Source organism: Phyllobates terribilis, unplaced genomic scaffold (genome assembly GCF_046119375.1).
Source record: "Phyllobates terribilis strain yellow unplaced genomic scaffold, ASM4611937v1 Scaffold_4__5_contigs__length_816908805, whole genome shotgun sequence".
In the NCBI taxonomy this organism is placed as follows: Eukaryota; Metazoa; Chordata; class Amphibia; order Anura; family Dendrobatidae; genus Phyllobates; species Phyllobates terribilis.
The window spans coordinates 599,066,649-599,082,652 of NW_027362764.1; the positions used below are offsets into that span (position 1 = coordinate 599,066,649).

Here is a 16,004-nt window from a genome sequence, read left to right on the forward strand (position 1 = left end):
TTGCTGGGTTCGGCTAACTTTTGCTCTAATTTAGTTGGGTGCCAACACTGTTAACGGAAACCTGTTAAGTAAAAAAGTGCTATTAACCTGCAGATATGGGATTAATCTGCAAGTTAATTGCGTTGTTCTAAAGCCATGCAGCCGCTGAACTGAAAGCCCTGCTGCCAGGAGGAAATTAACTTTAATATTCCTGGCTGCATTAGGCTTTCAGTCATAGAGGTACGGCTTCAGGCACCATTGAGTACATAGTGAGTGGCGGCTGTAACCACGCCCCTGGCACTGACTGACAGCCAGCTCTGTACTTATGCACTGCTGAAGCGACCGTCCGTCATTGCCGGAACGTGGGTACAGCTGTCGCTCACTATATACTGAGCAGTGACGAAAGCCACACTGACCGTGCCTCTCTGACTGAAAGCTGGAGGCTGCCGGTAGGAATAAAGTTAATTTCCTCCCGGTAGCCATGCTTTCAATGCGGTGGCTGCACGGTTTCAGAACACCATTAACCTGCAGATTAACCCCATATCTGCAGGTTAAAAGTGTTTTTGAAACAAAAAAGAAAAAATCCAGGTCAGATTGACAAAAAGTCAACACAAGTCGATTGATTTTACTTTAAGTTTATTATGTAAGAATGTGGAAGAACAGCAAAATAAGACGACCTTCTTTGACACATGCAATGCAAAACAATAAAATAATATTAGCTTTGATCGTGTTTATAGTCTACTACAAATTAAATAGTGTAGGCGTCCCAGTTCACAGACATTATTGCTTTTGTACTGAAGAGCAACATTCTCTTCCAAGACCGCGTAACCATTAACCTATTTAATAAGTAATGAACTGTGCCAAAGCAAAGGTATAGTATATTCTTCATGCCTTTCTACCAAAAACTGCAACAAGTTTACAGTATTCCAATATAGAATCACTACCAAAATAAACAAGGCACAATAAACACTGCCTGGAGTTTATGAAGACTTTGCCTGAAGAATGCATTCAAATGGTTTCCTGCGTTTAGCGGATTTACTGCAATTTCTAAATCGCTACATACAGAGCAGGTACATTTGTAATTCACAGTGTGGCTGTAGTTACCGTTCTAAACACTAGGTGGAGCTATCCTGTGGCCTGAATCACAGTATTCATGTGAATGCAGAATTTCATTACTAGGATCCAGTGCCTTAGAATTGTCATGTAGTGTGCATTGACTCAGGCCACAAGATGTCTAACCTAAGTCACATGTTCCTTCTAAATTTAAGGGCAATTTAAAAAATAAAAAAAAATGTAATTAAAATTAGCGCAATAGAAAAACCAACAATACGTTCACTTGTAACTATTTTCTTCCCACAAATGGTTTAATTCCCTTAAAATTGTAAAAGGATTAGAAAAACATCGCTAAGTTTCCAAAAATAGCGCCACTCCTGTCTATGGGTGGTGTCTGGTATTGCAATCCAGCTTCACTGAAGTAAATAGAGCTGATCTGCAATACCACACGCAACCTGTGGTCAGGTGTGGCGCTGTTTATAGAAGAAAACCATTGTTTTCTAATTCTGGATAAACCACTTTAAGTAAGGAAATAATCTAGTATCACTGTAGAGTGTCTACCTGCATCAGGTCAAAGATAATAACAGTTCACAGTGTAAAAGGGGTGGACTAGAGATGTAAAATTGAAAGGGGTTCTCAGAGGCTGAAAATATAGTTTACTAATGGGAAAAAAACTGCTCAAAATGAAATCTGTAGCAATGCAGTCCAGGTAAAATAATAGGACGGCCAGACAAGAATAGGACCCACTGGGCTCTGTGTCAGCATTCCTCAGCAATGTAGGAGCAGTGTAACACAGTGATCATGCATCCACAGACTGAGGCCACACAGGCAGTAGATAAAAGAAAGCCTCTCTAAAGCAAGAATCTTCTACATTTTTTTTTTTACTTTATTTCTTTGCAATAAAACAAGTACCATTGGTAAAGAAATGGCCCTCCATGGTGGCATCAAAGAATGCTGTTGAAGGAACTGGTGCCAAGATACACCACCGAGGTCTGGACTGATAAATCACTTAGCTAATGTGGTTTACTTAAAGAAAGCCATGTACCTGCCACGGCTCCAAGGGGCAAGAGAGATAGAGATGTATAAACTAAAGATGTATAAACTACCACTGCTCTCCCATAGACTGTGAATGGTGCGATGGTCACACATGTGTTACCACTGCTCCCCCATAGACTGTGAATGGTGCGATGGTCACACATGTGTTACCACTGCTCCCCCATAGACTGTGAATGGTGCGATGGTCACACATGCGTTACCACTGCTCCCCCATAGACTGTGAATGGTGCGATGGTCACACATGTGTTACCACTGCTCTCCCATAGACTGTGAATGGTGCGATGGTCACACATGTTACCACTGCTCCCCCATAGACTGTGAATGGTGCGATGGTCACACATGCGTTACCACTGCTCCCCCATAGACTGTGAATGGTGCGATGGTCACACATGCGTTACCACTGCTCTCCCATAGACTGTGAATGGTGCGATGGTCACACATGTGTTACCACTGCTCTCCCATAGACTGTGAATGGTGCGATGGTCACACATGTGTTACCACTGCTCCCCCATAGACTGTGAATGGTGCGATGGTCACACATGCGTTACCACTGCTCTCCCATAGACTGTGAATGGTGCGATGGTCACACATGTGTTACCACTGCTCCCCCATAGACTGTGAATGGTGCGATGGTCACACATGCGTTACCACTGCTCCCCCATAGACTGTGAATGGTGCGATGGTCACACATGCGTTACCACTGCTCTCCCATAGACTGTGAATGGTGCGATGGTCACACATGCTTTACCACTGTACAGAGCAATAGGGTGATTGAGTAATCACTGCGCTTGTAAACTGTGAATGATGAGACGTCACACTTGCGCACTACCGCTCTATTTAAACAGGGAACATGAGACCTCGACATTAGCGGTCTGACCCCACCAGGCATACATTAATTACCTATTCTATATAATGATGTAAAAGAGATATAGGTTATTAGAGAAAAAAAATCTACTTTTTCCATGAGAAAGAGTGCCTCTCCTGTCCATGGATTGTGTCCGGTGCGGTGTAGCCATTTTTATTTGACATTAATACTGAACACAGCCCATAGACCGGAATGGTGCACTTTTTTGGAGAAAAAAATATATATTTTCTTCATTTCTTTTTGTTAAATTCTCATACAACCGCCTTCATGCAGATCATGGATACTGTGGCTACAGGCTCTTATTTGGAGGAATATAACCCTGTGTCAGGAGCTAATGTACCACATAAGGTTTACTAACAAATGGAGATCACAATATTGGAAATTCATTACATTTTATTTATTTGTTACTCCGCAGAAGACATTTTGTTCTACTACCAATAACAGCCCTGGACAATTTTATCAAAATACCAACATTCAGCTGGAAATGGTTTCTTAAACGGGAACCCGTCTCTTAATTCAGATTTCCAAAAACCCAGGCCGCATGGATCAGAGCCCGGAAGCACGACTGCAATCCGGTATATTCTTCCTATGAAACACTCGGCCGGGCATGTCAGACAAAATACAGCGGTCTGCAATCGTGCAGCCGAGCTCGGATCCATGCGGATTGTGGTTTAGGCAACATGACTCAGTGCCAGGTCCTCTTTAAGAACGTAACCTACATTTCATTGGGTCTAAGCACCTGAATGCAGCAAATTAACCCCTGCTGTACTCCAGACTTTAAAGCAGCGCTAGATCATATTCTGGCCGGCTCCGTTGGAATACAGTCCCATGGTTTTAAGTATTCCTCCTTACTTTATTCTAGAATACTATAAAGGCAATTTGTTTCGCATTCTTCAGCACAAAGTCACAAAAGATTTCTTTTCCGAACTTGTAAAATAAAGACACAGTGACTACAACAAAACTCATTTCCCTCCGAAAAATGGAGAATAAAACCCTTAAAAAAAAAAAAAATAATAATAATAATTGAGAATGATCTCTGGAGCAAATGGAGTTCTAGAAAAACATCACCAACACAATATGCCATTCTTCAAAGAACAACATATTTCGGCTCATTTTCAGTTTCACACAAAGTAATGTGCTGCAAATAAAAACATACAGTATATAAAAAAAATTAAAATAAATTAGCAACCTAAAAAACACATCACACACAAAAAAATAGATTCTTGGCATCGGCTCCCTGACATTTAACACAGTTGGCACAGATATTTTGACAACCTGTATGTATGTAATGATATGTAGCTTTTATGATATATTATACAATAGAGATGCCATAGAATAAATCATACATCTACAATGATAGCGGGAATAACTGTACATTCTGCCCCATGGTGGCCAAGGCTGCATTCAATTAACCCATCACAGGTCCCTTGTCTCTTAGCGGCAAATACAACCAGTGGGAAATGAACCCGCCGTAGCAGACTTGTCTAGAAGGCCTTAAGCTCACAAACCATTATAACAGTTTTCAGTCATAGCTGGCCATTAGTTAGAAACACCTCCTTCATATTACACAAAGCTCAAACAGATTTGTAAAATTCTAATATTTACATGTTCCGTTTTCATGCAAATAAAGACAAGTCGTATTAAAAAAAAAAAAAAAATTAAAAATAATAATATAATAGTACAGTTATACAATAAAGACATGCAAAGGTGTAAAACAGGAGTCATTAAAAACCTTGGAATAACTTTACATCAATCCATGTGTGTATACATAAATGTATCTACACATATATACACACAAATATAACCAATGTATTTACAACAACTCAAAATGATATATACAGAAACATGTACACCTGTGGAATACAAAAATAAAATAAAATATGCCTAAAAAGGGGAAAAAAAAAATAGTAACTCAAGAAGCAGTAGATTGGTGCAAATAGAATAATGATAAGGAATTGTGTTCTCGAACTGAAAATCACTGCACTGTGGACTGAACGGTGAAAATGTAGAGCATTTGGTGAGACAAGGCTTTTGTCATGAGCAGTCTTCTGCTGTAAACATTGATGTAGCAGCTGCTGGCTTCAGATGTAGGTATGTCCACACATTCAGAGAAGTGGAATTAGATATCAGTCACTAGTTAGAGGTGGTCCGTTCCTCCCATCCGGACAGTGTTCCTGCTGCTCTAGTCGGCATCACGTTGGTGAGCCCCCCACCCCACCGTTAATAGTCTTTCACTGGAGCCAGCTCTGGCACTAGATTAACTGTGATGTTTTTATACAACTTGTCTATGATGATATTTGGAGCATATATCAAATTGTTTAATCCATCTAGGAACTGACGTTCTTTAGAATATCGCAGCAATTTGTACCTGTTCAGGGAAAAGAAAGGATAATGTAGTATTACACGACGGCCTGAGCAGGGTAGGGTCTAAAACAGGCGATCATGATAAAAGAGGCAGCATGTATGTATATATATATATATATATATATATTATCTATAATAACACAAGCTAGCATGTGCCATAGCACCTAACACAAGACTAACAAGTGCCATGGTTATGTAATACATGGCATTTTACCCCCGTGGGCAGAGATCATCCCTTCTTCTGTAATTGGAGTGGACATACATCTGCATGAATTAGTTCCATGGCATAACATTAAAGCTTCACTGTTGTAAATTCCATGCATAGACAGATATAAAATGTAATATGTGGCCTCTATGGACAGGGGTGCAGGAGTGCACTGCATTAGATTTCATTACTCAGCTCGATGAATAAACACTGAGCTTTTTAGCTCCCTCTAGTGGTGGGAGCAGGACACCAAAAGTTTATCTTTTTACTCTTTATATCAGTTTTAGAAAAAGTGAGCTCCAACCAATATAACGATATACTGCGTAATCATCACCGAATTATCTCCTAGTTATAACGATACTGACCGGCCTAAGAACTGCACCTCTCCTCTATGATGATGAGGAATTGACTTGTATTTCCCAAGGTCTCCTTCTGGTCGGGAAACATTGAAGCCAGCATAATGCACCCTGGAATCATAAATACAAGCAAATCAACAGATCTGTCAGGAGATCGAGACCACAGACATCGTCATTATAGGTCAATAAAGACACATAAATCATCATAAAGACAAATACAACTTAGGTCATTTTTCTTGGGCAAACACTCCGAAAGTAACACCAAAACTTTATCCCATGTACTAAAGCCTGCATGGTGGCACAGCAGTGGCGCTCAGACACAGAGTCACAATTTGTTGAAGTGGTTTTCCAGGGCTTTGATACTACTGGTTAATCCTTAAAGGGGTTGTCCCCTTTTAGAAAACTTTTCCTGATATGTACAATGCTTTACTTACCCTCCTGGGGTACAGCACACTACAGCACAGGCTCTTCACCGCTGCACTGATCTCCATTGCTTGATTGCAGTGGTGACATCTCAGCAATATAGCTGCAGCCAATCACTGAGCGTCTCATGCCTGTTGGACAAATTCTGAGCTCAGTGATTGGCTGCAGCATTGCTTACAAACAACATAGACCAGAGCAGCAGCGGAGACATTGTGTGGGATTCCCAGAAAAGGTTAAGTAAAGCAAAGTTTGAACAGATCAGGAAAATATTTCTGAAAGGGGAGAAGCCCTTTAAGATGGGCCCTCAACATCAGACCAGTGGGGTCTGTCTCTTGGCACCTAAAGATCAACTAATTAAAGGGTCTGTCTCATGTCCTCTTTATTTTGTTGTGGCTGTTCCTGGTCAACTCAATCCCATTCATTTGAATAGGACTCAGCAGCAAAGAGCTGCAGTACCTTCCACAGCCACTATTCGGTGTAAAATAGGCACTCTGGAGCACCGCTGCCCCTTTAATCAGCTGGTCAGTGGAGGTGTCGAGAGTCATATTCTTAACACTCTGACATTGATGGCCATGAAAGACCCGGAATATTTGAGGAAATGTAATTATCTAATATGTAACTAACAGAACCACCATCTGATACAGAAAGCAAGGATCCATTGACAACCCTGCAGTAACCACATTTTTGAGCAGTCCACTGACTATACAGGTTGCCATAACTGGCAATTGTGTGGGGAACCTTTCTGTGGCCCAAGACGGCTACTATTGTTACATTATCATACCAATCGAAGTGGCTTAAATATAACACAGGGTGCTGCACAATCAATTCTATGCCGAGCGATGTGTGCTTCTGTTTAGACGCTACACTATGGTGACAGATCTGAAGAAAATGAGATTCATAGTAATATGGAGATCTGTACAATGGCGGCTTTGTTCCCCTCAATGACACATTGTATGAACTGAATGAACCTGCTTACAGTTCTCGTCCTTGTGGCTGTGTACGCACCTGTTCCATAAATCATCGTCTTCACCTCCCCAGCCCCAGAACGCATTGGGAAATCCATTGATCTTCCGAAATTGCTCCACTGTCAAACCACTCACACCACCAAAGAACTCATTGTATGGTAGACTGAAAGAGATAGGAAGACAAGACGGGTCACTGAGCGGTATCGTGTCTATGGAAAGTAAAGGCCCATTCACACGAGAATTATCATGGGATTGGATTATACATTCTTGACAGCACATCGTCCTGTGAACACATATGAGGTGCTGCCAATAACCTGATGTTATACGCGCACAGAACGATCATATTAACCATTGTTCTGCGCATGTATAATGTTTATCAGCCCCTCTAATAAGGCTATCAATGACGGCTGATTGGCTTGTATGTAACCAATCGTCCGTTGTTTAATGGCCATGGTGTGCCGGTGTAAGTGCACCTTATGATCTCCATTCAACCAACTATCCCTACTAATAGGCACTACCAAATAATGGCACCTTACCTTTAGGGAACCTCATAAGGAAACGAGAGAAACTCCTACCAATATGACTGATGTGGAAATCTGTGCAAAGTGCGCAACCTTCCTTCATACTTGCATTTCATTGACCTTCTGTAATCCGGACAAGACACCAGTGATGGCGTCATAGGGTTGTCCAAACATGAAGAGAAGGACTACTTTGTTTTGCACAAACAGCGCCGCCCTTCTCAGTAGGCCATGTCTGGAGCCTGTGTCTTAACCAAGGAAAGATATTCTTGACTCAGCCTTTCTGCTCTGGGCAGGTGGCCTTCCAATATACTAATTCTATATACATATCTGTACAATTAGTGTGTGTATATATGTATATATCTCATTAGTTCTACTAGTCTTCTACTATATTCCATCCCAATTGTTAATACTATTATGTTATTAGATGCAAGAAAATTTTTACTCCTTTAAAGTATAATTTTTACAACTGACTTACATAAATGAGCATGCTCCAATCGGATCTCATTGTCTTTGATTTCGAAAAGGTTCTAATTGTTGCACTATTTTTATGGTTCTGAATATTTTCATATACATTAAAAGGGATTGCCCATTACTTTTATATTGATGACCTACCCTTTTCTATTTTATGCACATTATTAATATTGTGGCAGCCACCTTGCCTGAGCTGCTGTTAAAGGGGGCTATCCGCTACTGAACCTACTGCACGAGCGCTGGTCCAGTGATGTCCATGCCATTGTTCCCAGAGGGTTGTATCACATGCAGGCTGCAGTCACTCTGTGGCCGATCGTCAGCTGCAGGCTTTACAATTTTGTGTAAGCGGACGTCTGCTTTGATAGAATATTGATGATTTGCAGCTGACAAAGGGCCACAGCCAACATGTGACACCGATATCACTGCAACAGCGTCTCTGCGGGAGCTAAGTATATACTGTTTTTACTTTAATTGAGGTCCTGAATTGATTAAAATGGGGTAGCCCCGTAGTGGACAACCCCTTTAACATCACATAGAGATCCGCTTTATAATGGCCACGCGGATCATAGCTGCATATGTTCACGGTCTTCTATGAGGCCATGTGCTGGGCATGCTCTGTGTTCAGTGCAGAGGTCATTGTACTGGGAGGGGAAGGAGGAGAGTTGTGACCATCACTTATTGCAAATGCTGGATCCTGTGTTCTCTACATAAAGCTGTTACCTGTCATTGTAATGCTGGCTGTGAGGATAATGAGACTGCTGAGAAGTGGTCTCTACAGGATAGGCATTATAAGTCTATTAAAAGGCCAGCGTAAAATCTACAAGATTTCAGAATTTTTTTTCATATAGATTGTTACTTAGGGAAAAAAACAAAAACTTTTGATTTACAATAGGTTATTTTCTGATAACACATTCCCTTTAAGCCAGCCGTACACAAGATAGCCTGCTGAAGTTGCTTAATTTGCTATTTCACCTATCTCCCACTAGGTCAGAGGATCAGATATATTATAATGCTATCCCTATTTACCCTAAAAGTGCTGTCAATGAAGTATCAGGAGACCCCCAAACACATAAGACAGAGGTGCTGAAATTAGCATGGTCTGTCAATTTGTATGTAATCTGTATGACCAGCTATAGACATGATGTCAATACAACTACAACCGGGTTTTTGAAGCAAACTTTACTAAGTTCATAATTTACTGGAATATTTTGGATAAACTTGAGAACTTAAGACAAAGCACAGGGAGAATCCAGGGCCCATTCACTGCATGGATCACTCACCTAAGCAGTGGCGCATCTGTTTACGTCGCTCGACAGCAGCACATGCGAGGAAGGGTTTTGCATAATGTGTATACTGATGAAAAGCTTTCTTTGTTATTAATCAAATAATGCTATTTTTGGATGAATGGACCCTCAGGAGAACCAACCGAGGACACAAGAATATACCGGCGACTCATGTGACATCTAATACAAAACATGTTTGGTTAGAGAGCTCTTTGCATGTAGCAGAGGCATTGGTGAGGCTGAAGATTACAGGCTGAGCGGCTACTCATGTTCCAGTGGTTCCCAGGCACCGTCCGTGGTCCAATGACTCTACATGTTCTTCTATTACGGCACAAGAAATGTCAGCAGCTCTCGTCTCGGCACCTAAAGTTCCCGTCATTCTGATGATTCTCCTAAACATACATTTTCCATCCTTCTTGGACTTCTTCCACCTACAGGCTTTTCCAATACACTTTAACAATAAGTTAGCGGGAGAGGTGTTTCATCCAAAAATGGCATTAAGCTATTAATTCTGTGTATTGCACACACTATGTATAATCGCTGTATGTTTATGGACACAGCTGTGCTATGCGGCCTTTTAGATAAAAAGGAACGGATTACAGTGTGAAAGAGAGGTCTGTTCTCCCGACATAATGAAGAATGGATCTCCAGTACGTATACATAAAACACGGGCGCCTGGGAACAACATTTGCCATTGTAGCACTACACAGTAGTATACATCCAAGTTTTCCATCAGAGGTAAAGCACAGGAAATACTCCCACCATATACTTCTGACAGAAGGCTCACACAGGGGAGCAAACTTTTTAGGAAAATAAAAGGCTTTGTTTTTGTTTATTTTCAACTGTATGGTTAAGTAATGAAAACTACTTACATGTACATATATTTGTCAAGTTTTGTAGCAAAGTGACGCGGCATTTCCCCACATCCATAGTAATTTCTATCGTTTTCAGGAATGTGATCCACATCATGGAAAATGACACAATCCCATTTTCGATCCTTCATGGCTTCCTTAAACCCAACATTAAATAACATGGCTCGATTGAACGTCTGAGTGCCGGCCTAGAAACAAACAAAGTACTTACAAAATGCTGAATGGGAAACCTGTGCATAGATGTTACGCTCATTAGTCCTCAACATACAGTAACGGCAGCTATTTATGTGGATATAAACCAACAAAAACAACCTCACTCTCAGCTTGCGAAAGCATAGGCGAACACTGAATATACGAACTCTGAACTGCATTACTGCTATGTACTTAGAAGTCAGAGGTATTGAGCGCACACATTTGTGGGATCCTACCTGCCCTTTAAATTTGTAGGTTTAAAAGGGATATTCCCATCTCCAAGATCCTATCCCAATATGTAGTAGGTGTAATAATAATAATATTAGCAAATACCTCCAATTAGACATGTAGTACTGTTCTTCTGATTCAGTATGTCGCTTACCACATGTGCAGGGCATTGCAGTAGCTTAGGTATCCATGGTTACAGTTACTAAGCTGCTGCAATGCCCTGCACATGGGGTAAGCAACATATTATTATTATATCTACTACATGTTAGGATAGGATCTTGGAGATGGGAATATCCCTTTAAGTCCCCCACATACTTTAGAGATCTGTAGGCTGAACGATTGTTGAGCGGATCATTCAGTCAGCAGTTTGGTTTTCTTTGCAGCACATCAATGCATCATTTAACTTATGCCTTAGCAAAAACTATACAAATAAGTAGCTTCAATGTATGCTTATAAATAAGGCATCACGTATATTTCTTTTACTAATTAAAACCAGATAATATGACTATTTTATTGTTTAGTTGTTGTTAATTTTAGATTTCACTATTTTCTTATTTAATCTTCTGTTTATGATTATGGGGGCAGCCATAATGCTTGAGCTGTGAATAACAGCATTCTGACATTTGCTTTACATAACTCCCTTTTGGTGTCCTGTACATGCAATATATAGCATATTGACCAGTAAGCAGAAGTAAATACTAAAATAGTACAGTATCGTCCCCTGCTTCTTAGTGTTGAAGTGGAGGAAGCTACTTGCTGCCACTGAACAGCCCTGATATACACGTGGCACCCTTCCAGCATGCTTCCTTCTTTAGGGCAGCACAGAGAGGGCTCAGATGTCACTTCCAGCAAAAGAGACTCTTCCTCTTCTAGCTCTAAAACAGGAGAAGGTATCTAGACTGGTGCCGACATGTGAGCGGGCAAGGTGCTGCCTAATGGGCACTAAAGCTTCTGGAGAAGTAATGAGCGATGTCCCCGAACTCTCTAGGGAGGAGAAATCAACGGAAAGGAACACGCAAAATGTCAGTGGGAAGTTTTTTTTAATAGTGACCATGCAAACATAGCACAAAAGACCATAAACATAAAATTTCATTCCCATTTCATGCAGAAAAAAAATTTTGTTTAGCAGTAATAACCACATTCCCACATCTGATCACGCAGACCACATCATTGCAAAATGATGAAACATGCATTTTCTAAGTAATAATCGCCAATGTACCGCAATGGAATCAGTGTATCAGTATGCTGCTTACTCCTGTTGTAGGACGAGCACTTTTTTTTTGTTGTTGTTTGGCTGCGTGCCCACTATGCGTTTTTCAAGCGTTTTTGCCACGGAATTTCCGCAGCGAAAACGCTTGAAAAAAAGCTTAGTAATACGTGCCCCATGGCCCCCAATGATAATCTGCATGTGCTGTGCACATGCTGCGGAAATTTCCGCTGCAGATTATCATTGCGGAAAAATACGCAGCATGGCCATTAATTTTGCGGACACACAGCGTAATTGCCGCCATTGACTGGCATTGAATCGCTTAATATCCGCATCACTATATGTGCACATGCGGATATTAAACGATTCAATGTGCGGATGGTACCCGGGTCTGGAGAAGAGAAGAGGAGACTCGCCTCCAGACCCAGGTATCATAGAACCTGTTAAAAAAAGAATTTAAAATAAATATTATACTTGCCTTCTGATGACCCTCGGTCTTTTCTCTGCTGCGTCCGGTCTGTTGTACGGCTCGTGGTGGTGTGAAAGGACCTGCCATGATGTCATTTAGTCATGTGACAGGTCACGCGACCACTGACGGCGGTCGCGTGACCCATCACATGACTAAATGATGTCATGAAAGGTCCTTTCACACCACCACGAGCCGTACAACAGACCGGATGCAGCGGAGAAAAGACCGGGGGCCATCAGAAGGTAAGTATAATATTTATTTTTTACCATTTTTATTCTTTTTTTAACTATTAACTTGGTCACACTATATAAATCCATGCCTGTTGCATGGGTTTATATAGTGTGAGCAAGTTGTCAAGCACTTTTCCAAGTGATGCTAAAATCGCTTGGAAAAGCGCTTGATAACCCGCATGCAGAAATGCATGCAAAACCGCTTGACAAACGCTTCTACCTGGCGGGAAAAACGCATGTAAAATCCGCATGCGTTTTTCCTGCCAGGGAGATGCGGAAATAATCTTCAGCATTTCTGCATCATGGGCACTTAGCCTTAGTGCAGTTTTTAAGATTATTTGGGTATTATATAAAAGTGATATTTGTATCTAAGGGATGCCATATTCCGTGCTTGGCATTTTTACATTTGTTTACCAGTAGATGGCAATGCAAAAGAAAACTTCACAGTAAAAAAAAATCAGGTATCCATGAGATCTAAGGGATAAGGTTTCTCCTTGTGGAGAGTGACAAGCCACGCCCATCATGCCAGGGTGAGGAGACTTAACCGCCTTGCATGCTGCCTACTAAAGCAACTATTCAAAAAATCCAAACCTATTGTGTTATTGGTAGCAGTACACAACAGTTGCATGTTCCCATTATACTTCACATTTCAAGAGGTGTACGTCTAACTCCGTCTGTGATTTGTCTTGTTTTTTTAACAGATAAATCAGTTTCTTGTGAGGCAGAAAATGGCAGCCATATTTTTGATTGGATGATTTTGCCAAGAATTGCTATGTAGACTAAGGCAATGTATGATAGTGCCTTTTGTGTCATTCCAAATGAGTCCAACAAACAGGACAAGTCAATTAAATGACCCAATTACAGGTGACATATGGGCTTAACTTAAAGGGGTCATCCGGTTCAATTAAACGGATGGCGTACCATTAGGACAGGTAAGCCATATATGATTATGGGTGACTCTCAGCACCACCACTGAACAACTGTTTGCAAGCGCCATGACTCCTTTGTTTGGATGGGGCAAAGCTTCAATACCAAGCAAAGCTAATTCTAGAAATCTGATGTGCTACAGGGTCATGCAAAGAACAAAGGAAGCACCAATTAAAAAAGTGTCTTAGGTATACAAGAATAAAAATGCACAAGTATTTGGAGTCTTCGTAATATCCAGCACAGCCATTACTAAGGGTACAATCTAAACAAAGAGACCACAATTCACAGCCAAGCACTGTGGACCTTCAAACAAGCTGATCAGTAGGGGGGCAGAGAGCGGATCCCCTACTGATCTGGCACTAGTGCCTGATCCCAGAAAAACCTCTTTATATGAAAGCTCTGTAGCGGTCCACTAGTTGTCCACATGGTTCCAAAATAGTGTAAAAAAATAAAAAATAAAAAACACCAATACTCACCGTCAGGACTCTGCACTACTGATTGACTGCAGTGGTGCAGCTCCAAATAATCCTGAAAAGGAACCTGGGATACAGTAGCAGGGCATAGGCAGGCAGCAGTACAGATGAACGAAATTGCTTTTTTTTTCTTCTTTTATTTCAGAGCCACCAATAATGGAAATCCCTTTTCAGAGGGAGTTGCAAAACTTTTATCGGTAATGAAGTAATGGATTTCATACAAAGGCTTTCCTTCCAGTAATTTTTTTTTTAAAGGAAGTCATAACTCCATAATGTCTGGAGGGCTCAAACCTCAAATTGGATGCAAAACCTGTCTTTCAGCTTAAACCAGTCTACACTCTGTATTAGGAGTGGTCTTTGCATAAGCATTTTACCTTTACAGTAAGTATCACTTCTCTTCCTTAACTTCCTGCTTTTAACTTATGTGTAACAAAAGCAGAAAATGTCAATGTTTGTACAAGACAAACAAATGAGAAGACAGGAGATAGCAAAAATGTACTGTTTGAGCCTGATGAGTGGGACCTCGTCACTATCTCCTCTGATGTGTTCAACAATATGAATTCCAACCAAATTTTCCCTCCCAGGTAGAACCCAGTAACGGGCTCTGCGGCTCCCCTCCTCATACTGTGGGTGCAAGCAGACGAACGGATAAATCGGATATCACATGGACATCACACTGACCTACCCCTTTGGAAGTGCATTGAGGTGAAGGGTGCATTGCTGGAAAAGGGAAAAAAAAAAAAAATACTCTTTAAATCTCTTAATTTGCGAGTGTGAATGAGCCGAGTGTGACCGGAGTGTAAGTGCGAACGAAAGTAAGTGTGTGACTTGTTTTTCAGTGACTTTGGATTCAGGGAGTTTGGAAGGGAGGACTTTGGACTGAATTGCTGTCTGTATTTCATTAATTCTTTACTTTTCTTTTTACTTAACATTCTGTCTATTGCAATCCCCATTAGGAAATGAGCTTCATTATTGACAATGCTATCCAGTGTACATCTTGCCACATGTATGCATTCCTTGAACAGCCGGTCGGGGTTGCTTACTGCTGCGCGAGATGTGTGCACGTTGTGCGTTTGGAAGCCCAGATACTGGATCTAAATGAGCAGCTGGCAACACTGAGATCCATTGACAACATGGAAAGGAGTCTGCTGCTCACTGAGCAGCAGCTCACTGGGGTAGATGTGGGGGATGGTGGTAGTCGGGAGCAGCAGGACAGTGAGGCCGTTAGTTGGGTGACAGAAGGGGGGGTAGAGGGAAGAGTGCCAGGGAGGCTAGTCCTGATCTGGCACACCCCAATAAGTTTGCAAAGTTGGCAGATGAGGGGAGTGACGGTACAGGGGTAGCACTGCTTCAGCAAGGCATGTCCCCTGAAAGCTGGAGGAGTGTCAGCTCCAGTAAAGAGGGAAATAGGAGAGTAGGGCAGGCCAGGCAGGTGCTGGTAGTGGGGGACTCAATTATTAGGGGAACAGATAGGGCAATCTGTCACAAAGACAGGGATAATCGAACAGTGTGCTGCCTACCTGGCGCTCGAGTCCGGCACATCGCTGATCGGGTGGACAGATTACTGGGAGGGGCTGGTGAGGACCCAGTGGTCATGGTGCACATTGGCACAAATGACAAAGTTAAAGGTAGGTGGAAGGTCCTTAAAGATGATTTCAGGGAATTAGGCTGCAAGCTGAAAGCAAGGACCTCCAAGGTGGTATTCTCTGAAATACTACCGGTACCACGTGCCACGCCAGAGAGGCAACGGGAGATTAGGGAGATAATTAAGTGGCTCAAGAACTGGTGTAGGAAGGAGGGATTTGGGTTCCTGGAGAACTGGGCCGACTTCTCAGTTGGCTACAGACTCTACGCTAGGGACCGGC

The 16,004-nt window shown here is 41.7% G+C and overlaps 1 protein-coding gene across 1 annotated transcript in view; it reads right to left on the reverse strand.

Annotated features, from left to right (window-relative positions):
* Window positions 1–598: 598 nt before the first annotated feature.
* The window catches only part of B4GALT6 (beta-1,4-galactosyltransferase 6), a 94,854-nt gene continuing 79,448 nt past the window's right edge, over window positions 599–16,004 (reverse strand). The window contains exons 6-9 of the mRNA XM_073679204.1: window positions 10,414–10,601; window positions 7,307–7,429; window positions 5,888–5,989; window positions 599–5,321 (exon numbers count right to left, since the gene is read on the reverse strand). Of these exons, the coding sequence (XP_073535305.1) occupies window positions 5,174–5,321; window positions 5,888–5,989; window positions 7,307–7,429; window positions 10,414–10,601 (561 nt within the window). The 3' untranslated portion in view covers window positions 599–5,173. The remainder of the gene's footprint in view (window positions 5,322–5,887; window positions 5,990–7,306; window positions 7,430–10,413; window positions 10,602–16,004) is intronic.